At 42.4% G+C, this 26,151-nt stretch overlaps 2 protein-coding genes across 8 annotated transcripts in view; both read right to left on the bottom strand.

The window, feature by feature from the left end:
• The window catches only part of LOC125279078 (flavin-containing monooxygenase 5-like), a 51,899-nt gene that overhangs the window by 10,722 nt on the left and 15,026 nt on the right, over window positions 1–26,151 (bottom strand). The window contains exons 1-4 of one of the 3 annotated variants that reach the window (XM_048208566.1): window positions 2,123–2,258; window positions 936–1,087; window positions 588–776; window positions 316–481 (exon numbers count right to left, since the gene is read on the bottom strand). In XM_048208566.1, the coding sequence (XP_048064523.1) occupies window positions 316–481; window positions 588–776; window positions 936–1,067 (487 nt within the window). In that variant the 5' untranslated portion in view covers window positions 1,068–1,087; window positions 2,123–2,258. Of the gene's footprint in view, window positions 1–315; window positions 482–587; window positions 777–935; window positions 1,088–2,122; window positions 2,259–26,151 lie in introns of those variants that run through there. The other 2 variants (XM_048208564.1, XM_048208565.1) reach the window with 2 other exon arrangements.
• LOC125279080 (flavin-containing monooxygenase 5-like) overlaps window positions 9,786–26,151 on the bottom strand; it is a 51,391-nt gene continuing 35,025 nt past the window's right edge. For 2 of the 5 annotated variants that reach the window (XM_048208575.1, XM_048208572.1), the window contains exon 9: window positions 9,786–11,460. In XM_048208575.1, coding sequence (XP_048064532.1) covers window positions 11,037–11,460 — 424 coding nt within the window. In that variant the 3' untranslated portion in view covers window positions 9,786–11,036. Of the gene's footprint in view, window positions 11,461–11,576; window positions 11,650–15,824; window positions 16,181–16,294; window positions 16,495–16,605; window positions 16,749–16,947; window positions 17,114–17,209; window positions 17,399–24,591; window positions 24,744–25,520; window positions 25,666–26,151 lie in introns of those variants that run through there. The other 3 variants (XM_048208571.1, XM_048208574.1, XM_048208573.1) reach the window with 3 other exon arrangements.

Below are 26,151 nucleotides of genomic sequence, written 5' to 3'. Positions count from 1 at the left end.
ATTACAATTAAATTATTAAAGTGTAAATTATAAAATTAACAAATTAGTATAGTTATTGACTTGTTATTGAATTATTTTTTAAGCTTGTTGAATCATTCTTTGCAAAACTCTGTAAACTTACTAAACAAACAATATTTCTGTACAACTGCCTGAGATTCTGCTTAATGTTACAACAGTTGTACAAGAGCTGTGATTAGGCCTAATGACTCTTGTACAACTAAAGTTTACTATGAGTGTCCCAGATTGGCTTTTATTGACTTTGTGTTGGTGCACTTTGCTCATAGATTCTTTGCTTATTCATCACATGTACTGCACCTGGAAAGTCCTTTAGAGGGAGGTGAGGGTGAGAGTGGTGACCGGTGCAGACCATCACAGCATCAAACACCTGCTTCTCTCTCTGACCATCCTTGGACTCTATCTCTACATCCCACTGTCCAGAGTGAGAGAAGTCTGGCCTTGGTGTAACATGAAGGACTTTTGTCTAAGAAACACAAAACATGAACTTGTGAACCTTTGAATCCCCAAAAACCTAAGATAAATATGAGGTACAGTATATTTCTAACTTCACATTTGCTTTCAAGCCAGACCTGGAAACGGATGTGCCGTTTGAGCTGGAAGTGCTCAGCGTACATTCGGAAGTAATCCATGATGAGGGAGTTGTGCATGTAGTTTGGGAAGTGGGCAGGGATGGGGAAATCACTGAAACACATCATCTCCTTTGAAGTGTTGATAATCAAAGAGTGATAAATGCTAGCACGATCAGGATCAGGATTTTCCTAAAATGCAAAAACAAGAAGCAAAAATGGATCAGATTCTTACAGCATCTTGTTTATTGATGGTCTGCAATGAAGTGTCCCTCAGGGTTCAGTGCTTGGCCCCCTTCTTTTCTTCATTTGTACAACTTCAGTGGGCCCGATCTTATAGACATATCTCACCTTAAACCTCCAAAGACCCCCAATGTCATCACTGGTCTCAAAACACACTGGCTCCAGGCCTTCATCCAGGCAGCATTTGATGCAGGTCAGCCCAGAGGTTCCTCCACCAATCACAGCAACACGTTTAGCCATGATGATACACAACTGTCAGACTTAAGGCAGATGCAGATGATAGAAAAATTATAGATAGAAGTGAGATTTAGAAGATTTTTGTCATTTTTCCAAAGCATGAAACTGCACCAGTGTTATTTCATTACATCTACAATTATGCATAGTATTGTATTGTAGAAATGAGTTTTTAAACATTTTTGTCATGCTAAATTTCATTTCATAGCCAGCATTTTATGTATTCATAATACACAATAAAATTATATTTTACACCTTTTTTTGCATAATTTTACAATTATGATTTTAAAATTCCAAAAATAGAGCCTTGAGCAATAAAAACAACATTTTTCTGAACATTTTAATAGTTTGATATCATAATGTCATATAGTTAAATTGTTTAATTCGTTTATAGGGCTGTAACACTTTACAAAAAGGTTCATTAGTTAACATTAATTAACATGAACTAATAATGAACTACACTTATACAGCATTTATTAATCTTTGTTAATGTTAATTTCAACATTTACTAATCCATTATTAAAATATTGTTAACTTTAGTTAATGCACTGTGAACTAACATGAACAAACAATGAAATGTATTTTCATTAAATAACGTTGAAGATTAGTAAATACAGTAACAAATGTAATGCTCATGGTTAGTTCATGTTAGTTAATACATTAACTAATGTTTAACTAATGAACCTTAATGTAAAGTGTTACCTATAGGGCTAATTAATATATATTTTATTTCTTGAAATTAAGCCTTGTGCTATGCAAAGGGCATTTGTTTATGTATACCCGAGTGTGTTTGAGCTGAAAACATCAAATACGAAGAGTTTAGTAAGTATGAAACCCAATGTATAACAAATGTCAAACGTTAAACTAACATTTAAACCGCAAACTATCTTTACTGCGGTGTCTATTAGTGAAATCGACTTGTTAAAGCTCTGACAAGAAGAAAACATGCGGAAAAACGAATCCAGTCAGACTCGTTGAGTCACGTTACGTAAACACGCCTGTGCCAAACGATAATGGAGTGATATTTGTGCCAATAAAAAGTTTGTGGCGAACCATCTTACCTAGTACCTAGTGTGAAGCAGAGAGTGAAGTTTATAGATGTTGGTTTCTCCACACAAACACTTCACCGCACCCCACAGGGGCGGCGCCAGAGAATTTTGAAGCAGGAGCTGAGGGGGCGCTAGATCATTGACAAGGGGATCTGGGCAATTACTTGCAAAATATGCGCAAAAATGTGTTATTTTTATATAAATAATAAAATAAATATGAGGAAAACTCACCCCCTCTAATTTTAAGAGCACTTGTTATGACTCAGAAAAAAAATAGACTAGTTAGACCACAAAGGTGATGTTTAATTTTAATTTCCTTCAAAGATTAAAGGATTTAAAATAAATTGTATTATAAATGGTAATAAATTCCAAGAATTAGGGGATAGTGCAAATGCAAAACAGAGCTACTCAAAAACTGAATCTGGGATGTCTATGAGATACAAGAAACAGATTTGATTCTCAGGAAGTGTGGGATCTTCTTTTGCATTGCCATAATGGCTAAAATCACAGCAGCCCCTCCTGACAGGCCCAGCCAAAAGGAAGGATGATGTTACGTACAGAGACACGGAGACAGAGGTAAAAGCAAACCAGGTGAGTTTTATTTCACAATAAGCAGAGCACTGGGTGATAGCAAGCAGATATGTGGTTCTTGAGAGATGAATGGAATGTAATACTGTCCTTTTCAAACTTGCAGATGCTGGATGAGAGATGCACTGGAGGGAGACGGTGGAGACACTCACACACACAGGCAGGTAGGCACACGAGGAGAACAGGAGACGAAGGAGATGAAGGAGATCGCTGGAGCAGGTAAGTATGTCGTTGGGAGTCGTAAGCATACATGTGCTGTAGTGCAAACGAGACCGGACAGTGAGTGTGTGTGAGTGTGGTGGCTTTATAGTGGTGGTGATGATGGTGCTGATGATCTTCAGGTGGCGGTGATTAGTATGCTGGTGATTGAGTGCGTGGGTAAGGGAGTGAGGTGGAACCTGACGTGTCTGTGACAGTACCCCCCTCCCACGGCCCGCTCCTGAGGGCCGCGGACCCCGACGTCGTGGTGGTCTTCCTCTGGGGCGTGGAGCAGGTCTGTCTGGGTGGTTGGTGTGGAAGGTCTGTAACAGAATAGGATCAAGGATATCATTCTTGGGGACCCATGAGTGTTCTTCGGGGCCATAGCCTTCCCAGTCGACGAGATACTCGAGTCGACCACCACGGCGCCGGGAGTCCAGGATCTCTCGAACCACGTAAGCTGTGCGTCCTCCAGGATGAGTGGAAGGGGGGGCTCGGCGGCTGTCATGTCAGGTTCTGTGGAGGGAACAACAGAAGGGTGGTGAGGTTTCAGCAGTGATACATGAAATGTGGGGTGAATCCTACTGTACTGTGGAGGGAGTTGGAGTCGGTAGGTGACGGGGTTGATCTGCCGAAGGATGGTGAACGGGCCAATGAAGCGGGGACTCAGCTTCTTGCAGGGCAGACGCATCCTGATGTCCCTGGTGGACAGCCAGACCTTCTGCCCCGGTTGGTATACTGGAGCGTCGGAGCGCCGAAGGTCGGCTGTCGTCTTGCGTCTGCGCAGGGCTCTCTGCAGTTGGTGATGAGCTGAGTCCCAAACCCTCTCCCGGAACCAGTAGTCGACTGCGGGGACGTTGGAAGGTTCCCCATCCCAGGGGAACAGTGGGGGTTGGTAGCCGAGTACGCACTGGAAGGGTGTCAGTCCAGTTGTGGCTTGGCGGAGGGAGTTCTGTGCGTACTTGGCCCAACCCAGGTACTGGTTCCAGGAGTTCTGGTGGCCGTGACAGAAGGTACGCAGGAAGCGGCCTATCTCCTGAAACTTCCGTTCCGTCTGCCCGTTCGACTGAGGGTGGTACCCAGATGACAGGCTGACGGTCACACCCAGGAGGGAGAAGAAGGCTTTCCAAACGTGAGAGACGAATTGGGGTCCTCTGTCGGAGACTATGTCTTCAGGAATTCCGTAATAGCGAAACACATGGTTAAACATCAACTCAGCAGTGGCCATGGCGGTAGGTAGACCCTCCAGGGGTATCAGACGGCAGGACTTTGAGAAGCGGTCTACCACCACCAGGATGCATGTGTGACCGTCAGACTCAGGGAGGTCGGTGACGAAGTCCACTCCCAGGTGTGACCAGGGTCTCTCAGGAACGGGCAGAGGAAGAAGCTTGCCGGTGGGAAGATGGCGTGGACTCTTTGAGATGGCGCACTCCCTGCAGCCCCGCACGTACCTCCTGACATCGTTGGCCATGTTGGGCCACCAGAAGCGTTGTTTGAGCAACGAGAGGGTCTCATTGGCCCCCGGCTGGCCAGTGCCAAGTGAAGAGTGGGTATTGTGCAGGAGTGGAGTGCGACGTGCCCGTGTGACGTATTGCAAGCCTTGGGGGCAACCCGGCGGAGTGCGTGTGGAGGCATTGGAGGAGGGCATGGTTTCCTCGGACCACTGGATCGGGTTTACGAAGATGGACTCCGGTAGAATTGTTTCAGGAACTTCAGGCTTTTCTTCAGGGGAGTAGAGACGAGACAAGGCGTCAGCTTTGGTATTCTTAGAACCAGGGCGATAAGAGATTGAAAAGTTGAACCTCGAGAAGAACATGGCCCAGCGAGCTTGACGAGGGTTGAGCCTTTTGGCAGCCTTCAGATATTCTAGGTTCTTATGATCAGTGAGAACTTGAAAGGGATGAGTAGCCCCCTCCAACCAATGCCTCCACTCCTCAAGGGCAAGCTTGACGGCCTTGTTGGGACCAGGACAGAGACTTGGGCTGATGACGGAGTAGGTTGGTGAGTGGACTGACGATGGTACTGTAATTCTTGATAAATCGGCGGTAGAAGTTGGAGAAACCTAGGAAGCGTTGGAGTTCTTTGATTGTTGATGGAATGGGCCAGGACTGAATAGCGGAGACCTTCCCCTCGTCGGTGGTGGTAGATGACTGGCCCTGGTGCTCTGAGAGACACGACTGCATACGAGAACCCACGCGGATGGCGAGTTGGATGAAGCGCTCTAGTCCCATCGAGTCCTCGTATGCAGCGAGATGCAGCCGCACATTGGGTTCCAACCCCTGACGGAAAGTAGTGATGAGGGCTTGTTCATTCCATCCGCTGGTGGCAGCTAGTGTTCGGAACTGCAAGGCATAATCGTTAACAGAATGATTTCTTTGCTTCAGATTATAGAGTTTCTCACCAGTCGAAGAGTCCGCCAGAGGTTTCCCGAAGACCTCACGGAAGTGAGAGACGAACGCCGAGTATGACTTGACAACAGGGCCCTTCTGTGTCCACAGGGAGTCTGCCCATTGCAGGGCCTTACCTTGCAGTTGCGAAATGATAAACGCTATTTTCGCTGTGTCGGTAGTGTAGAGGTGCGGCTGCATCTCCAGGACCAGTTCGCATTGGAGAAGGAATCCGCTGCATTCCTCCGCCGATCCACTGTAGGGCGCCGGTTTGGCCATGGGACTGGCGGTGAATGTTGGGGAAGAAGCGGTGATGGTGGGTGCGGAAGCAGCCGCGTTGATGGGTGACGGTGAGGATGGCTGTGGTGTGAGTGCTCGGCGCAGCGCGTCCACGAGCTCCTGAAATGGATCGTTGGTGCTCATGCTGTGAAGTTGTTGTGGTCCGGTCTTCTGTTACGTACAGAGACACGGAGACAGAGGTAAAAGCAAACCAGGTGAGTTTTATTTCACAATAAGCAGAGCACTGGGTGATAGCAAGCAGATATGTGGTTCTTGAGAGATGAATGGAATGTAATACTGTCCTTTTCAAACTTGCAGATGCTGGATGAGAGATGCACTGGAGGGAGACGGTGGAGACACTCACACACACAGGCAGGTAGGCACACGAGGAGAACAGGAGACGAAGGAGATGAAGGAGATCGCTGGAGCAGGTAAGTATGTCGTTGGGAGTCCTTAAGGTAAGCATACATGTGCTGTAGTGCAAACGAGACCGGACAGTGAGTGTGTGTGAGTGTGGTGGCTTTATAGTGGTGGTGATGATGGTGCTGATGATCTTCAGGTGGCGGTGATTAGTATGCTGGTGATTGAGTGCATGGGTAAGGGAGTGAGGTGGAACCTGACGTGTCTGTGACAGATGAAGGTTCAGGAATGGGCCGTGTCTTCATGGGTTTGGCCACACGCTCCCATTGGGTAAGAATAGCCTGACGGGCACCTCTCCAGTGCCCTGGTCCGCTTAGCCAAAATTGGTAGGGAGTACAGGGGCCGAAGAAAACCCTCAGTCCCACAGCAGGGTCCCTCAGGAGGAGCCAGGCAATGTTGGGACAGACACCCACTTCCTTTGCTATTGTGTTTAGGTAAGGGATATAGTCCACTTGAAGAGCAGCCAACTTAGGACAGAGGTAACTGTAGAGAGATAGCAGAGTTCAAAATGGGTATTGATTAACTGTCAAACTGTTTGGAATTACCATCAAGGTAAATAAATAATTACCTCTTTAAATTTGCTTTTATGTTCTTCTCAATTATTTTATTCATTTTATCAGCTGGAGGAAGATGGTTTAGTCCTTGAAGAACAGAAGGAGAATTAATAAATGCAAAAAGATTTCAAACCATAATCATATATAAATTATTATTTAATCATATAAGAAAGTCACATTAAAACTGTCTTGGAAATGTGTTTACCACGCTTTAATAATTTTTTTTTTAAGTTTTATATACAGATGAATTGGTAAAAAAAAAAAAGTGTAAATTGTCTGGCTGTTATTGCAGGCCTCACTGAGTCATCGGATTTCATCAAAAATATCTTAATTTGTGTTCCGAAGATGAATGAAGGTCTTACAGGTGTGGAATGACATGAGGGTGAGTAATTAATGACGGAAATTTCATTTTTGGGTAAACTAACCCTTTAAATGTAATGACTATGACCTGTAACATGCTTGTTCTGTTTTATTGTCATTGAGTTTTGGTTTTCCCCTGAGTATTATCAAGTTTTAAAATTAAAGGTTTTTTTTTTTTTTTTTTGTCGTTTACTCCATCATGCGCTTTATTACAGCCACACTGTGACATGACCTTTTTCACAGAGTTTAAAGATTGTTTTATCAGGAATCTAGAAACTGTCTCGTACATTTACATATACCATTCAAAAGTATGGGGTTGGTAAGATGTTTTTAAAAGCTCACCAAGATCAAAAATACTGTAAAATGTATATATATATAGGCAAGGCAAGGCAAGGCACTTTTATTTATAGAGCACGTTTCAAACAGCCACTGCTGACCAAAGTGCTGTACAATCAGTTCAGACAATATAAAATACATAAATACAACCACAGACACAAACACATCGTAACCCATCATAAAAAACCCATCATAAAATTACATTTAACCAAAAGCCAAAGAGAATAAATAAGTCTTTAGTGAAGATTTAAAACTATCAATAGTGGAAGACAACCTTAGGTGTTCCGGCAAATCATTCCACAGACGCGGAGCAGCAACAGAAAAGGCACGATCACCTTTTAATTTCAGTCTAGATCGTGGCACAGTGAGCATCAACTTGTTCGAGGACCTTAAAGATCTAGAACATTTCCGGTGAAGAAGGTCTGTAATGTATTGAGGAGCTTGACCATTTAACCCCTTAAACACATACAGCAATACCTTGAACTTGACACGGTATTCGACCGGCAACCAGTGAAGCGAAGCAAGAACAGGTGAAATATGTTCCCTCTTTCGGGTACCAGTAAGAAGCCTGGCGGCAGCGTTTTGTACCATTTGTAGGCGGGATAAGGAAGACTTAGCCACCCCAAGGTACAGCGAGTTACAATAATCCAGCCTCGATGAAATAAAGGCATGAATCACTGTCTCCAAATCTTTTACTGTTAAAAATGCTTTTAATTTCGCAATATATCTCAAATGATAAAAGCTACTCCTCACCACTGAGTTAATTTGTTTGTCAAATTTAAGGCCGTCATCAAAAATCACTCCCAGATTTTTGGTATAAGCATGAGAATTCTCACTTAAAGGACCCAGTTGTTTTTTAATCTGTATATTAGAAGCTGGTGATCCAAAAACTACAATTTCGGTTTTAGAGTCATTCAATGTTAAAAAATTAGCTGCCAGCCAGCCTCTTACCTCCTCAAGACAGTTCAACAAAGACTTTATGTCATAATTATCCCCATTTTTTAAAGGGAGATACACCTGTGTATCATCCGCATAAAAGTGATATGGAATATTGTGCTTTCGAAAAATCGAGCCTAAAGGGAGCAAATACAGCGAAAACAACAGCGGGCCCAAAATAGACCCCTGAGGTACACCACAAGTTAATGGTACAGAAGAGGAAGAAAAATTCCCAATCTCCACAGAAAATGTTCTATCAGAAAGATACGATTTAAACCAATTCAATGCGGTACCTTGAATTCCTACACAATTACTCAACCGCTCAAGCAAGATAGCATGATCAATTGTATCAAATGCAGCACTGAGGTCCAGAAGGAACAAAATTGCACAGTTACCCGAATCCACAACCAGCAAAAGATCATTCAACACCTTCAGCAAAGCTGACTCTGTACTGTAATGTTGTCTGAAACCAGACTGAAATTTGTCCAACAAATTATTCTCACTTAAAAATTCCGTCAATTGATGGAAAACAACCTTTTCCATTACTTTTGATAAAAATGGCAGTTTTGAAATTGGACGATAGTTATCTAAAATATAAGGATCTGAACTGGCCTTTTTGCAGAGTGGATTCACTACTGCGTGTTTCAGAATTGATGGAACAGTACCTTGAGATAGGCTGCTATTTATAATGGTTAAAACAAAAGGTTCAAGTACACATAACACTTCCCTAAAAAGACGTGGAGGCACCACATCCAAAGAGCAAGAAGAAAGCTTCATTTTGTTGAAAAGCTCAACAAGAAAAGTAGAAGAAATGGGCTCAAACTCAGTTAAGCAAGCCAAACATGGGTCATTAACAGGTGCATTCAAATCAAACTTGGGGATACTAGAACGAATATTATTAATTTTATCAACAAAAAATTTCAAAAATGAATCACAAATTGTAGGTGTAGCATCAGGAAATGAAATTGAATTTGGATTTAGTACATTATGTATTGTACTAAACAGAGTCTTTGGACTGTGAGCATGCTTTGCTATCAGATCAGAAAAATATTTTTCCCTAGCAGCCTTAGAGTGCTGGTAGCTCACCATGCAATGTTTCATAATTTCATATGATACTTGGAGCTTATCTTTCTTCCACTTTCTTTCAGCTTTTCTCCATTCCTGTCTGGAGGCATCTGGAGTATCCTTGTTAAGCCAAGGTCGCGACCTTAACTATATATATATATATATATATATATATATATATATATATATATATATATATATATATATATATATATATATATATACACTCCATTTATCTTTACTCTTCTATGTTACATGATCCTTCAGAAATCATTCTAATATGCTGATTTGCTGCTCAAGTAACATTTATTATTATCAATGGTGAAAATAGTCGTGCTGCTTAAATTTTAAACATTATACATTTGTTTCAGGATCCTTTGATGAATACAAAGTATAACAGCATTAATTTATAATAGAATTTTTTAACAACACAAATCAATTTTTCATTTCTTTCTTCCTTCAAAAAACAAAACAAAAAAATCTTACTGACCCCAAACTTTTGAACAGTGTACATTATTTAGTGTATTTATGTAACTGTACTTTGTTATATTACCCTGTGATTGGCTTTTTAGACATCTCCAGAATTATTACATTTAATAACATAAACCATTAAAGCCAAAAAGAGGTATATCTCTTCTACTATGAGGATGAATGTGATTTTTTTTCTCTGGTAATTATGTTCTGTGTTTGTCCCTGACATTTGTTATACTTCATGTTTCCTGTTCTGTCTGCCATCTTTGTAGTTCTTCATGTTGTGTTCCACTTGATTGTCTCCCCCAGGTCTGTCTTATCTTGTTAAGTTTGTAATGCTGCCTTCACATGCTATCGGAATTATTGTAAATATATCTGCGTTTTCTAGCTAAAAATTGGACATGAACACCCTCTCAAGTCATATTTACCACTGGGAAACTCTGAGCTAATTTTGATACTGAAGTTCCCGAGTTGGGCGGGCCACAAACTTTAAACATGGCAGAGGGGAGAACGATTGCTGCTGTGACTGGTATTCATTATTATTATTTTCCAAAACAGCTACATCACATTGTCTTGTCATTAAAGTAGTGCATATTTACACATATGAATAATCATTTGAAGAGTATTGTATGTTTTATACACATTGAAAATAGCATGTATTTGAATGAAAAACATCAGCAAGCTGACTAGCTAAATAGCACAGTGAATGTTTCTATGGCTGTCAATGAATGAAGCGCAAAATATCATTTTGGCTTAAATACGATTTTCCCAATAAATAGAAATTCCTGATAAAAATCCAATTCCATGATTCCTGTTCCTTCTCTACAAAGTACTTGAATGCAACAAGGTCATAATCATGTCTTCAGAAGTACGCACACAGTTCAACTCAAAAATGTTAGATCTGAGCTATCGCATGTTACCGCTGGTGTTCCCCAAGGTTCAGTCTTGGGGCCTCTTCTATTTATTATTTATTTACTGCCACTTGGACATTTTTCAGAAAGTTCCTTTACTTTCTCTATCAAGCGGTCTAGTCTAGTGAGAGTGATGCACCATTAATACTTGAAATTTTAACCCAGTTTGATAGTGCAACATAATTACATACACAACTGCACATAAAATCAGTTATTTTACAATGAACTTAAATGTTCATTATACACAAACTGTTTCAAATCTTAAGGCACTTTGTGATTCAGTATCAAGTATTTTATATAAGTAATGTGTCAATTATAACATTTTCATGATGTTGACTACAATTTGCCCTAATTGAAGCACACTTCTTATGATATTAGATCTCAAATAAAGTATGTTAATTTTCTGATATATATTTCATGATCACTGTGTGTTCACTGGCAATGGTAGAAGAGCCCTGATCTTGTCCAGGAGTGATGAAGGGTCTGCTATGAGCGTGTGCAGACTGGCCCTGCTGTAATACAGAGCAGACAGCAGCGCTGCAACTGACACTGAGAATATGAGTGAATAAGAGGAGCACTGCGGCTCCGGTGCACAGCGTGTTTTCAGAGGCTCGGTGACTCGATCCCACTGAGTCAGGATGGCCTGACGCGCACCTTCCCATTGGCCCGGTCCGTGTAAGCGAAACTGGTACGGGGTGCAGGGCCCAAAGATGATGTTCAGAGCCAGTCTAGGGTCTGTCAGGAGCAGCTTCAGGATAGAAGGACGGACACCCACTTGTTTAGCCAACTCATCCATGTAGGGGATGTAGTCCACCTGGATGGTGTGTCTCTGGGCGGCCACATACCTGCATGACAGTGTGATTAAGAGTCATCAAGATATACTAAAATTACATTTCTACATAACTGTAGAAATTGTGTAAATGCTGTGTTATAAAGTCATGTGAGATGAAGTGTGGAGAACCTTTGAGCCATTGCTTCCTCTTTTGCTCTAATGTCCTTCAACATTGCACTCATTGGAGGCAGTTTACACAGCCCTAGTAAGTATATCACAGTTTGTTACGTACAAAAACACTATACTTAATGTTCTGACATGTTCAGAGAGAATAATAAGAACAGAAAAAATAAGAATATCCTGAAAAATATTTTTAAGTACTATGTCATCATACTGTAACTTTCAGAACCAGTCCAAAAGGACCAAGACAAGAACAAAACAAGAAAAAAGCCATTGTCTTATTGTCAAAATAATTTGCTTAAAAGATTAGTTCACTTTGAAATGAAAATTACTCCAAGACTTACTCACCCTCAAGCCATCCTAGGTGTATGTGACTCTCTTCTTTCTGATGAACACAATTGGATATTAATTATAGTTATATTAATAAATATCCTGACGCATTCAAGCTTTATAATGGAAGTGAATCAGACCAATGAGTATGAAGCTCAAGAAAGTGCATCCATCCATCATAAACGTTCTCCACACGGCTCCGGGGGGGATAATAAAAGCCTTCTGAAGCTTCCGCCAGACCACCTTCCATATTCAACTTATGAAAAAAGTGTCAGTTACGTCTGTCTGAAGCTAGATATTTTACTCTATGACTTGTTAAATATGGATTTTTTTCTTACACAAATGCATCGCTTTGCTTCAGAAGGCCTTTATTAACCCCCCGGAGCCGTGTGGAGTATGTTTATGATGGATTGGTGCACTTTCTTGAGCTTCATACTTGAGTTCATACTCCAGTTTACTTCCATTATAAAGCTTGAATGTGTCAGGATACTTATCAGAAAGAAGCAAGTCATATACACCTAGGTGTCACAGACACGTCAGGCTCCACCTCCCTGCAATACCCGCGCACTCAATCACCGGAGTTCTAATCACCGCCACCTGCACGTCATTATCCCCGCAATCACCAGCACTATATCTGCCACACTCACACACACAGTCTTTGTCCGGTCTCGTACGTTATACAGACTCATGTATACTTACCTCAAGGACTCCAACCTGCTACTTACCTGCTATCAGCGTTTCCAGTTTCTCCAGTGTCTCCAGTCTTCCTTCTGTGTGCCTCTCTCCGTGTGTGTGAGTGTTCCCCGTCTGCCATCTTCAATATCATCTACCACAAACTCCATCTACAAGCAACAAAGGACAGTATCATTTCCCTATCATCACATCGAACTCTCTATCTACCATTTACTCACCTGCTCATTGCTGTTATTCAATAAACAACCTTACTTGCTTTTACTTCTGCCTCCGTGCCGTCTGTATTGTAACAGAAGACCGGACCAGCAAAAGAACGACAGGATATCAGCATGAGCCAACCAGACCCTTTCCAGGAGCTCGTGAGCGCGCTGCGCCGAGCACTCACTCCACCACAACCACCGTCACCGTCACCAGCACCTGTCGCCGCTTCCTCGTTCACTTCTTCGCTTCACACTCCAACCATGCACGCCAGTCCCATGGCCAGGCCGGCGCCCTACTCAGGATCGGCGGAGGATTGCAGCGGATTCCTCCTGCAATGTGAGCTGATCCTGGAGATGCAATCGCAACTTTACCCCACTGACACCGCTAAGATCGCCTTCATAATCTCACAGCTACAAGGAAAAGCTCTCCGTTGGGCAGACGCACTCTGGATTCAGAAAAGCTCAGTGGTGAAATCATATCCTGCCTTCGTCTCTCATTTCCGCGAAGTCTTTGGAAAGCCCCTCTCGGATTCATCAGTCGGTGAGAAACTCTATAATTTGAGACAAGGATCTAAATCTGTGAGTGATTATGCATTGCAGTTCCGTACTCTGGCTTCCAGCAGCGGATGGAATGAACAAGCCCTCATTACTTCTTTCCGCCAGGGGTTGGAACCGAAGTTGCGATTGCATCTCGCTGCATACGAGGACAACATCGGCCTCGAACGCTTCATTCAACTCACCATCCGTGTAGGCACTCGTATGCAGTCGTGTCTCGAAGAGCACCAGGGCCAGCCACTTCCTCACCATCTCCTCCGTCGGTCCGAACCCGTCAGCTCCCCAGAACCAGCCAGCGAACCCATGCAAATAAAGAATTCTCGGCTCTCCCCCACTGAACGACAACATCGGCTGACCCTGAATTTGTGCCTTTACTGTGCTTCTCCTGGGCATGTGCTCTCTGCATGCCCAACTCGCCCTCCAAGACCTCTGGTGAGTGCCATCCTTCCCTCCTTACTCAAGATGAAACCACTCACCACTGTTGTAAACCTTACTGCTGCAAATGTGTCTGTTCCAGTTGTCGCGCTCCTCGATTCAGGGTCAGCCGGGAACTTCATCTCCGGGGCCTTCTGTCGTCAACTCAAGCTCAAAACCTCGCCTTCGCCTAGTATCTATCAAGCCCACTCCATCACCGGAAAGCCCCTAGGCCGCAAGAAGATCAGCCGTTGTGCTGGACCACTGCAGCTCCGCGTTGGAATTCTCCATGTCGAGGACATCCACCTGCTGGTTCTGGAGGAATCCACCGCTGACGTGGTTCTAGGGCGCCCGTGGCTCGAACAACACAGCCCAACCATCTCCTGGCGCACGGGCGAGATCCTGAAGTGGGGCGAACACTGTTTCTCAAACTGCTTCTCCGGGTTTCCTGTTCCTCCATCTCCACGTCCAAAAGAAATCACTGTCTGCGCTACCTCCATCGAGAGCCCCATCGAGAAACGATCCATCGACATTCCATCCTGTTACGCCCCCTTCAGCGACGTCTTCTGCCCGCAACGAGCCTCCAAATTACCTCCACACCGGCCATGGGACTGTGCCATCGATCTGCTACCGGGTGAGCCAGTGCCACGGGGAAGGATCTACCCCCTTTCTGTGCCGAAGGAGAAGGCCATGGAGGACTATATTGAAGAGGCCCTCAAGCAAGGATACATCCGTCCGTCTACTTCCCCTGCTGCTTCCAGCTTCTTCTTCGTGGCCAAAAAGGACGGAGGCTTGCGGCCCTGTATTGATTACCGGTCACTCAACAAGATCACCATCAAATTCCGTTACTCGCTTCCCCTCGTCCCAGCGGCCCTGGAACATCTCCGTGGTGCCACTGTATTCACCAAGCTGGACCTCCGCAGCGCGTACAACCTCATCCGGATACGCGAGGGGGACGAGTGGAAGACCGCCTTTGTCACGCCCACCGGCCATTATGAATATTTGGTCATGCCCTATGGACTAGTCAACGCCCCCTCCGTATTCCAGGATTTTATTCATGAGGTGCTCCGGGAGTTTCTCCATAAGTTCGTGTTGGTGTATATCGACGACATCCTCATCTACTCCCGGAGCCTGGCCGAACATCGCCACCACGTTGCGGAGGTCCTCAAACGCTTACGGCAATTCCAACTGTCGTGGGTCCAGGAGCGGTCGTGGGTCCCGCGGAACGACATCCTTGATCCCAACCTGCTACAAGCCTTCCACACCAGCCACCCGGACAGACCTGCTCCACGCCCTCGATGTCGGCCACCACGACGTCGGGGTCCTCGGCCCTCAGGAGCGGGCCGTGGGAGGGGGGGTACTGTCACAGACACGTCAGGCTCCACCTCCCTGCAATACCCGCGCACTCAATCACCGGAGTTCTAATCACCGCCACCTGCACGTCATTATCCCCGCAATCACCAGCACTATATCTGCCACACTCACACACACAGTCTTTGTCCGGTCTCGTACGTTATACAGACTCATGTATACTTACCTCAAGGACTCCAACCTGCTACTTACCTGCTATCAGCGTTTCCAGTTTCTCCAGTGTCTCCAGTCTTCCTTCTGTGTGCCTCTCTCCGTGTGTGTGAGTGTTCCCCGTCTGCCATCTTCAATATCATCTACCACAAACTCCATCTACAAGCAACAAAGGACAGTATCATTTCCCTATCATCACATCAAACTCTCTATCTACCATTTACTCACCTGTTCATTGCTGTTATTCAATAAACAACCTTACTTGCTTTTACTTCTGCCTCCGTGCCGTCTGTATTGTAACACTAGGAAGGTTTGAGGTTAAATAAATCTTGGGGTAATTTTCATTTTAAAGTGAACTGATCCTTTAATTTAATGTCAGGGGGAAAAAAAATCTTTATAAAAAAATAGAAATAGAAAATAGAAAATCTTAAATAATAGTACAAGTACATCTTTGAAGTTCTGAATTGTATGAATATGACCATGAATATGTATTAAGAACAGCCCTTAGTTTTCTGTGTAGAAGATCAGAATTATGATTTGATACCTGTAAAAACACGTGTCGCCCAGCGCGCTTGCATCTCAGAGATGGGCATAATGGCTCCCAGAGGCTGGACTAGACCAATCACGGCTAAAGTTGGGTGCTCTAGTGCTGGGGGATACATGTATTTGTACAGGGATACCTTGTTCTTTGAGACAGGAATTACATGTGAAGACAGGAAGGGGAATGAGAAAGTGTAGCCGGTGGCAAACACCACCAGATCAATGTCATCCTCAACTGTGCCATCCTCAAAAACCACACTTGATCCACGAAACTCTTGTACATTCGGCTTGACTGAGATGGTACCGGAGAGGATCCGGTTTGGTAAATCATCATTGACCATGGGATGTTGGCTGAAAACTCTGGGAAATAAACAACAGACATTATATAGTACACTATGAAAAGTTTAATTGCAGCAAAGACAATTTCATGGACCAAAGTCAACAAAGTCTTGTGTCCTCCAGTGTTCAGAGTACCTGTGCGCAGGCTGGAGCCCATAAAGCTTGTGGTCAAACCGTTTATTAAGTTGTTTCTCTCTCACATTGTTGATAAATCCAACAGGCAACATTTGATTAATCCAACCACGTATTCTGTTTCTAAACATCATATCTAATGGAACACCATTGTCTCCAACACGATTTAGTATCCAAGATCCCTTTCGGGTGCTCAGATAAACCTGAAATTAAAGGAAAGTAAGAAAGGGAAACAATGTGGAATACAGAGATTTTAATAAGAGTATAATAATTCATACACTATAATTATTTATACAGTAGTTGTGGCATATCACCTGTTTGGCCATTCTGCTGAGCTCTACAGCAATATCTCCTCCAGAGTTCCCAATGCCAATCACAACTACCCTCTTCCCTCGCCATTCTTCAGGGATTTTGTAGTCACGGCTGTGGAAGTATCTCCCCTTAAATGTGTCTATTCCTAAAAAGAGAATTTGAACAATTATCCATTATAATATAGCAAGTATATATATATATATATATATATATATATATATATATATATATATATATATATATACTTTCTGAAAAACAGTATTTCTGTACAACTGCCTGAGATTCTGCTTAATGCTACAACAGTTGCACATAGACTCTTTGATTAGTCATCACATGTACTGCACCTGGAAAGTCCTTTAGAGGGAGGTGAGGGTGACAGTGGTGACCAGTGCAGACCATCACAGCATCAAACACCTGCTTCTCTCTCCGACCATCCTTGGACTCTATCTCTACATCCCACTGTCCAGAGTGGGGGAAGTCGGGCCTTGGTGTAACATGAAGGACTTTTGTCTAAGAAACACAAAACATGAATTTGTGAACCTTTGAATCCCCAAAAACCTAAGATAAATATGAGGTTCATAGTTCACATAAGCTTTCAAGCCAGACCTGGAAACGGATGTGCCGTTTGAGCTGGAAGTGCTCAGAGTACATTAGGAAGTAGTCCATGATGAGGGAGTTGTGCATGTAGTTTGGGAAGCGGGCAGGGATGGGGAAATCACTGAAACACATCATCTCCTTTGAAGTGTTGATAATCAAAGAGTGGTAAATGCTAGCACGATCAGGATCAGGATTTTCCTGAGATGGAAAGACAGTAAGCAAACTGCATCAGTATCTCATAGCATCTTGTTTATTGATGGTCTGCAATTAACTGTGCCTCAGGATTCAGTGCTTGGCCCCCTTCTTTTCTTCATATGTACAACTTCAGTGTGCCCAATCTTATAGACATATCGCCCCGGGTTACTTCACTGTAACCCTGTTCCCTGAAAAAGCGGGAATGAGAAGCTGCGCTATGGGAATGTCTTTAGTTGTGACCAGCTGTGAATATGTGTAAAACAACGTCAATGAAATTGACCTATATTTATAGCCTGTGTGATGTCACTGGAATGCATCATAGGCGAGGCTATAACTAGATGCGCCGCAGGTGCATCTACCCACGCCACCGCACTGTGTCCTGACCCCCAGGCTTTGAAGTGTGTCACAAAGCACAGAGAGTCTCAGATACTAGCTTGCAATGTTGACTCAAGGACGCAAGAGCCCGGAGTAACATGACCATCCAAACTATAAAACCTTATGAATGTGTGCTGAGAGGACCAACCTGCCGCATCACAAACATTTTGTAAGGGGGCGCCCCACGCCAAAGCTCTAGAAGAGGCAATCCCCCTGGTGGAATGAGCCCTGATGCCTGCTGGCAAAGTGTGACCACGTGCCTCATAGGCAAGAGCAATAGCATCTCTCACCCAAAGTGACATGGTCTGTTTCGTGGCGGCCGCACCTCTGTTACGGCCACCATGACAAACAAATAGTTGCCCTGACTTACGCTACTGGCTAGCGCGGTGGACGTAGGTTTGAAGAGCTCGAACTGGACACAGTCTGTGAAGTCTCTCCTGATCCGGCGTAGTGAACGGTGGAGAACAGAAGGCTTTGAGAGTGACAGGATGCAAGTTCAAGAAAGGAACCTTAGGCAGATAGTCAGGATGAGGATGCAAAATAGCTTTCACCATTCCTGGAGCAAAGTCTAAACAGGATGGCACAATGGGCAGAACCTGCAAGACCCCAATTCTTTTTTTGAGAAGTTATAGCCATTAAGAAAACCATTTTCAGAGTTAATAGCATGTCAGAAACTGATTCTAATGGTTCAAAGAGGGTCTCAACCAGGCCCTCTAGGACTATTGCTAGGTCCCATGAAGGCATCCTGGTTCTAACAGGGGGCCTCAGCTGCCTAGCTCCTCAAACAAAGCGAGAGAGCAGGAAATGCTTGCCCAAAGGCACCCCGTCAATCAGAGCATGACAAGCTGAGAGAGCGGCCGCATAAACCCTGAGAGAGGCAGAGCATATACCTGTTGATAATTTTTTCCTGCAGGAAGTCCAGAACTGTAGCAATCACTTTTTAAATTTTAAGAAAATATAAATTACATTACATTTAGACATTTTTATCCTGAGAAACAGCTGATAAAAGACAAAAGATATATACAATTTTTTTAAATAATTTTTCTTTTTTTATTATTTGACATGGAATAACTCAGGAACGCAATAAGATAGGATAAAAATTATTTTTTGGTTATGCTCTCCTACATGTGAGCTGCATCTGGTTCAAATTTCGTGGTGATAGCATAAAGTTTAGTTTAATAAATTGTTATTAATTTTTTACGCAGCCAGGTGGCGCCAACGGGCGGTAAACTCCGTTTTAGAGGCACTTCTCAGCAGTCGTTTGGAGTTTCAAAATGGTTAGATGCATTAAAAAGATGAGATTCTAAGCTTTAAAATGATATCTATTTTGTGTTATTCCACGTTGGAAAACGAACATGGATGGGTCCGGGAACATTGGATACACACTGCATCCCGGAGAGATGAGAGACATGTTTTTAGCCAAGTATGTTAAATCATTCCGTGAGTAATATCTTGTGATCAACACATTAAATTATGGTGATTTTGATTCATTCTAATCATGAGAATCGGCTTTAAATTTTGATGTGCCATTTTCTATGATCTGTGCATTTTTCATGAAGTTATGAGCACGTGAAATAAACATATTTGTATTCAGTTAGCTGCTGTACTGTTTTTGTTTTAAACGCATATTACTCAGACTCATTAGAGGGTGAAAACAACGCAACAGAAGCATGTTGGAGGCTTGATATGAAAGTTTTTGTATGCAAAAAGAATTTTTGCGCTACCTATATGAATTCAATTTTTATTGACTCTTAAAGAGAGACACGCAAATGGGAGCACTGACGCTCCATCCGGTCTTAAAGGGTTAATTGGATCTGCATTGTGTGCAGTACACCATCTTTCAAAGACACCCCATTTTTTGGCATAACCTGATCTAGTGGAGGGAGCCCTAGCATTTAAAAATAACATCAGGTGAAAGCCCTGTGTCCCTCAGTTGGTTCCCCTCAGGGGCCAAACATAAAGGTTTCCACATCTCTGGCCGGGGATGAAATATTGTCCCATGCACCTGAGACAGAAGGTCCCTCCTCTTCGGTATCGCCAATGGCGAGCCGTCAAGGAGAGATATTATCTCCGAGAACCATATTCTGCTCAGCCAACGCGGCGCTATCAGTAAGAGGCAAGTCCCTTGTTGGCGAACTTTGGGTAAAACTCCTGGGGGCATAGAAACCGGAGGAAACGCATACAGGCGCATTCTGGGCCACGTATGCGCATCACATCTAGACCCAGGAGGAGCTGGGTGACTCAGGGGGAGCTGGGTGACTCAGAAAGAAGTAGAGTGGACATTGTGCTGCCTATTGGGGAGCGAATTAAGTCCATCTCTGTTTCATAAAATCTTTACCAGATTTGTTTCACTACCTCGGGTGGAGTTTCTACTCCCCCGTTGGTATGCTGGTCTGGACAGTAAATCTGCTCCCACATTGAGATTTCTGGGGATATAAATCACCCTGAGGGACAGGAACTTGTCCTGAGCCCAGAGCAGAATGCGCTGCACTAGCCTGTCTAGACGTCGCAAACGCAGTCCACCCTGGCGATTTGTAATAGAGGCTACCACAGTAATGTCCACCCACACTAGGACATGGTAACCACTTAACTGGTGGAGGAAGTACTTCAGGGCCAGAAATTCAGCCATCAATTCGAGGCAATTGATGTGCCAATTGAGATGATGACCATATCCCTTTGGACTGGATGGCCACCTAAGACTGCTCCCCTGCCCGTACAGGAAGCGTCTGTTGTTAGCATCTTGCAACATCAACGCATATAGAGTGGGACCCAAGGTGAAGAACCACATAGAAAGGGAAAAAAGCCACAGCACGTAACCCTTACCATAAACATGGATTTTTGAAAGTGCACGAAGCATTAGCGCGTGACTTACCATAGACATGGATTTTAGAAAAGGCCCAAAGCACTCAGCGCGTGCCCTTGCCCTTATTTGCCACGGGAAATTTCTTGGACAAAATCTCCTGGATCTGAGCCACAACTGAAACGGTCTCATATGCAAAAGGCCCATAGGAATCCCAGAGGACGCTGACACCATGAGACCTAACATTTCTTGATACTGCAGAACAGTGCAATCTTGGCCTAGCCTGACATTGTTCAGGGTGGTTAGAATGGACTCGACTCGAGTGGGAGACAATTGTGCCCGCATCAAGGTTGAATCCCATATGACCCCTAAATATGTTGTTCTCTGTGTAGGACAGAGAACACTTTTCTTCTCGTTTCGTCTCAACCCTAGAGAAACTAGATGGGCTAGTATGACATCTCTGTATTGTAATGCCATCTCTTGTGACTGTGCTAGTATTAGCCAGTCGTCTATGTAATTCAAAATGCAAATGCCCTGAAGTCGCAATTGAGCTAGTACTGCATCCATGCATTTTGTGCTGGGTGATAGGGCTAGGCCGAATGGAAGAACCCAATATTAGTAAGATTTGCCCCCGAAAGCGAACCTCAGGAACCTCCTGTGTTGTGGCAATATTTCTATTCGAAAAAATGCGTCCTTGAGATCGAGCGTTTTGAACCAATCGTGATGTCGGATTGCGACACGATCATCTTTACGGTTAACATCTTGAACTTGAGAGCTTTGACTGAATGGTTTAAACCTCGAAGATCTAAGATTGGACGCAGTCTCTCATCCTTTTTGGGAACTAAGAAGTATCTGCTGTAGTAACCTGATTGCAGCTCTTGTGACAGTAAAGTCACTTGCCCCGGCTTCACGGTAGTGGAGACCACGGTGTTGAAACGCAGAGAGTGACGAATAAATTGGATTCTGTATCCCTTTTCTACTATCTTTAGAACCCACGCAGAAATCCCTGGCAGTAGTTTCCACGCTGCCAAGTTTTCTAAAATGGGCACTAATTTTGATACTGCCCTTAGAGGGGATGTTAGATGTTCTGCATCCTGATGTGTTACAGGAATCAACAGAACACCTAATATTTCGCTGAAAACCATTGCCCCCCGAAGAACCAGAGGTGGCGGGGAAGGAAGGTTTATGTGGAGATATTGAGAAGGGGCAGGTGTTAGATACTATGAGGCTGCTGAGCGTGACGAGCCGGTCCCCAGTTTTACGAGAGGAAGCACAACTCACCACAGTCTGCTTTTGAGCCTTTCTTCAGCAGGTTAGCCTGGTCCACATACAACACTGCCATAGAGTCCAGAGCAGTACCAGTCTGTCTGATAGAAATGCCTTCCCACCAGTATGGATGTTATTATGCATAATTTGGTGTGGAGTGCTGTCTCTTTAAGTGACGATGAGCTCCAGAGAAGAGATAGCTGGAGCATCATTGTATATCACACGCCCTTGCACCCACGATAGTCAAATAAGTTGACATTGAGGACACAAAGGCACACGAAAAATAAGGTTTTCCCCATGAACGAGTTAACGTCATGGAGGACCTATTTTATTTTGCTTATATTATCTATATATATATATATATATATATATATATATATATATATATATAAACAAAATAATCATTTTATAATTTATATATCATTTTATAATATATATGCCGCTTTCACTTATTAATTAATTAAATGCAGCTAATTACCAGACAAGTAAACACGGTCTGAATGAAAAGTTGTGCTTAAATCTTTCATAGATCAGCCTGGAAGGCCTGTAACACAGCCACTGTGTACAGAGCAGTACCAGCCTGATGATGCGCTCCCAGGGGGTTGATTATGCTTATGATTACGCTTCGGTCCTGGCAAAAGGACATCGCAATCCAGAAAGAGAGAGAGAGAGAGAGAGAGAGAGAGAGAGAGAGTAATAGGGATGGACCCCTCTCTCGCTCCTCAGCCAAATCGCCACGCGAGCCCCAAATAAACAAAACAATACTGGTGTGTGTCCGATTTGGTGATGGAACACGAACACGGAGACACAAACCGTTTGCTTTGTTCAGCCATGACTTTCTCTCAAATATATAGTATATAATATATGTGTGTTCACAGTTGAAAAAGGAACAAAGGGAGAGAAAGTTCTGTGCACTGCCTGTTAAATCTAACTCCTAACAAAGTGATGAAGGAAGTAAAGAGTTTGAGCAGAGCTGTTTCACACACACTTCACAATATGGCCTCTGAAGACAAAAGACCTGCAGATGCACCTGCAGCACATCTAATTATAGCCTTGCCTAGGACGCATTCCAGTGATGTCACGCAAGCTATAAATATAGGTCAATTTCATTGACGTTGTTTTACACATATTCACAGCTGGTCACGACTAAAGACATTCCCATAGCGCTGATAAAGTAGGGGTGTAAGAAAATATTGATACACGTGAATATCATAATATTATGTTTGGCGATACTGTATTGATTCTCAAAAACACTGTATTGATATTTATTTATTTATTTATTTATTTACATCCAAGATTCGTGGCTTTGTGTTCGGTTTAAACCTCAGATTGTATAAAACCCAACCGCTAGATGGCAGTGTTATCTTTGAATGTAAACAGAGTGATGCAGAGCCGGGTAAGCGCAAGGTGAAGGTGCGTGCATCGCTAGTGTTTCGCTAGCTCACAAAACTTTACTTTACTTTATTCATAAAGGGACCATGTACATTTTTTAACATAAATGTTTAAACATAATGTTTATTAGCTAAAAGCTAATTTTCACCCGTAGTCCCCTGGCAGGTCGACATAAACAATAAAGTAACACACACAATACATATATACAATAAAACATTCACATACTATCAGGACAAGAAAACAATTAAACAGCAACCATGTCAATGTCTACAAGTTGATTCAATTTTAAGAAAGAATTTAACTTCATTTTAAAAAGACCAATAGATTTACACCCCTTTATATCCTCTGGCAAAGCATTCCAGTGAGTCGTAGCTTTCACAGCAAAAGACGATAGTCCAAAAGCAGAATGGTGAAAAGGAACAACACAATTACTTAAAGATGATCTGGTAGATCTCACAGAATTATTAGGACGAAAACGAACAAAGTCACAGAGTACAGAAGGAGCCAGGCCATTTAAAATTTTATAAACCATACACAAATTTGAAAAACCACATAATTGTCAAAACTCAATAATTTATGTTTCTCCAAGATCCTACAGTGGTGAAAACGGTTTGGTTTTTTATCTAGAGTTTTAAAAGTCTGTTTATATAGGGTTTCACCAGCTTGACCCCAACATGTAAGACAGTATGAAATATGAGAAAGAATTGTGATATATGTGATATGTACTGCACATTTTCCTCTCAGTAACAAAATAAACACACAACAAAATTGACAGCGGTGGCAGCAAAAGAAAGCATCTGATCATAGATATGGATATGAATATGGTGGATATTATGGTTGCACCAGCTCTGCAGTTCAGTACTTTAAATAGCACTTTATACAATAGACTGCTTTAAAGCAAACAGCTTTACAGTATTAAATATAAAACAAACAGTCATTCAGTCATGGGATGGACTATGCACTTTCTGTTGTTAAACAGTTTAGAAATTAAAAACTGCTATACGGTGAACCTTTAAAACATACGCAAAGAATCCTGCAGTTACTTTACTATTTTACTTAGATTGCACAAAATAGTGATTAGTGATATAAATGCAAATGATACTGTATTTATTAAATAAAATAAAGTTGCTTGTCAGGTTTTATGCATATGGTTGTGTGTTCTTTATGACCATTTTTTCTAAAATTAGATCTTTCTAAAAAAAAAATATTGCAATATATCACCTTTCTTACAATATCGCAATATATCACAATATATTGTACCGTAACCCCTGTATCGTGATACGTATTGTATCGCCAGATTCTTGGCAATACACAGCCCTATGATAAAGCACAGCTTGAGTGTAGCTTTTGAAAGGGAACTCACCTTAAACCTCCAAAGACCTCCAATGTCATCACTGGTCTCAAAACACACTGGCTCCAGGCCTTCATCAAGGCAGCATTTGATGCAGGTCAGCCCAGAGGCTCCTCCACCAATCACAGCAACACGTTTAGCCATGATGATACACAACTGTCAGACTTAAGGCAGATGCAGATGATAGAAAAATTAGATTTAAAGAAAATTTTGTTTGAAAACCATATGATTTCATTCTCTTTTGGAGATTTTTGGCATTTTCCAAAGCATAAAAGTGTCCATCAGTGTTATTTCCATCGTATCTAAAATTATGCACAGCATTTTGTTGTAGAACTTAGTTTTGAAACGTTTTTGTTATGTTTGTTACAATTATGAATCATTCCTAAAACAGAGCATTGAGCAATAAAGATGAGATTTTTTTCTGAACATTTACTATTAATTTGATATCACAATGTCAAATAGTTTAATTGATCTATAGGGTTTGGAATTAAGGTTTGTGCTATGCAAAGATCATTTGTTTATGTAACGGAGTTGGTTTGAGATGAAAACATGAAATGTGCATTGAAAACCGAATGTCTAACGAATGTTAAACATTAAACTAACATCACCTCCGTCTTGGACCCATGGCTTATCATATGAAGAGTCGCGATTTCACTGAATTCATAAATCACGAAGAATGACATGATGCGATATTATTCACATGTCTAAGACAGCGCACTGTGAATTTATAAACAAAAGAAATCTGAATTTCAAACCGCAAACTATCTTTACTGCGGTGTGTAACCGTGAAATCGACTTATTAAAGCTCTGACAAGAAGAAAACATACGGAAAAATAAAACGATTCCAGTCAGACTCGAGTCACGTTACGTAAACACGCCTGTGCCAACCGATAATGGAGTGATATTTGTGTCAATAAAAAGTTTGTGGCGAACCATCTTACCTAGTACCTAGTGCGAAGCAGAAAGTGAAGTTTATAGATGTTGGTCTCTGCACACAAACACTTCACCACCCTCGACCCCTGCATAGATGTAAAAGAGGCGGAGATGGCCGTCACTCTGGTCAGTAACGTTGAATTAGTTTAATTTTTTACAAATATTTGGTGTTGGATTGCACCTCTACAAACTAGGGTAGAGTGGGTAAAAATCAAAGTAATTATTAATACATTACATTAAAAAGATAAATTAAATTAATTTAAAAATACATTTAAAACAGCACCTCGTACGTATTCTGTGATTGTTTTGGAACAGCCCAGTCCGTTTCACAGAGAGGAAAAAAAATAAGACATAAACAGTCTTTGAGGGGGGTGTTTTCCCCCACCCTACACTACTTTTTTTTTTTTTTTTTTTTTTGTAGACCTGTATAGATGCATGGAAATACTCCATGCTCAAAGTAGTGTGTGGAAATTATATTTGGGTTTTCTTCAACTTTTAGCACTTTCACATCCCAAGGAATACATTTTATGTTATACGAAGGTGACATTAAAACGGTTGGGGAGATGTTCACCATGCTTTCTTTTATTCAAATATTAAATTAAAATGATGGGTAAACATTGATAATGACTGCAACAACTA

The sequence above is a fragment of the Megalobrama amblycephala genome, linkage group LG11 (genome assembly GCF_018812025.1).
Source record: "Megalobrama amblycephala isolate DHTTF-2021 linkage group LG11, ASM1881202v1, whole genome shotgun sequence".
NCBI lineage: Eukaryota > Metazoa > Chordata > Actinopteri > Cypriniformes > Xenocyprididae > Megalobrama > Megalobrama amblycephala.
The sequence above is the reverse complement of the archived record's forward strand: the minus strand, read 5'-3'. Positions and strand labels throughout refer to the sequence as shown.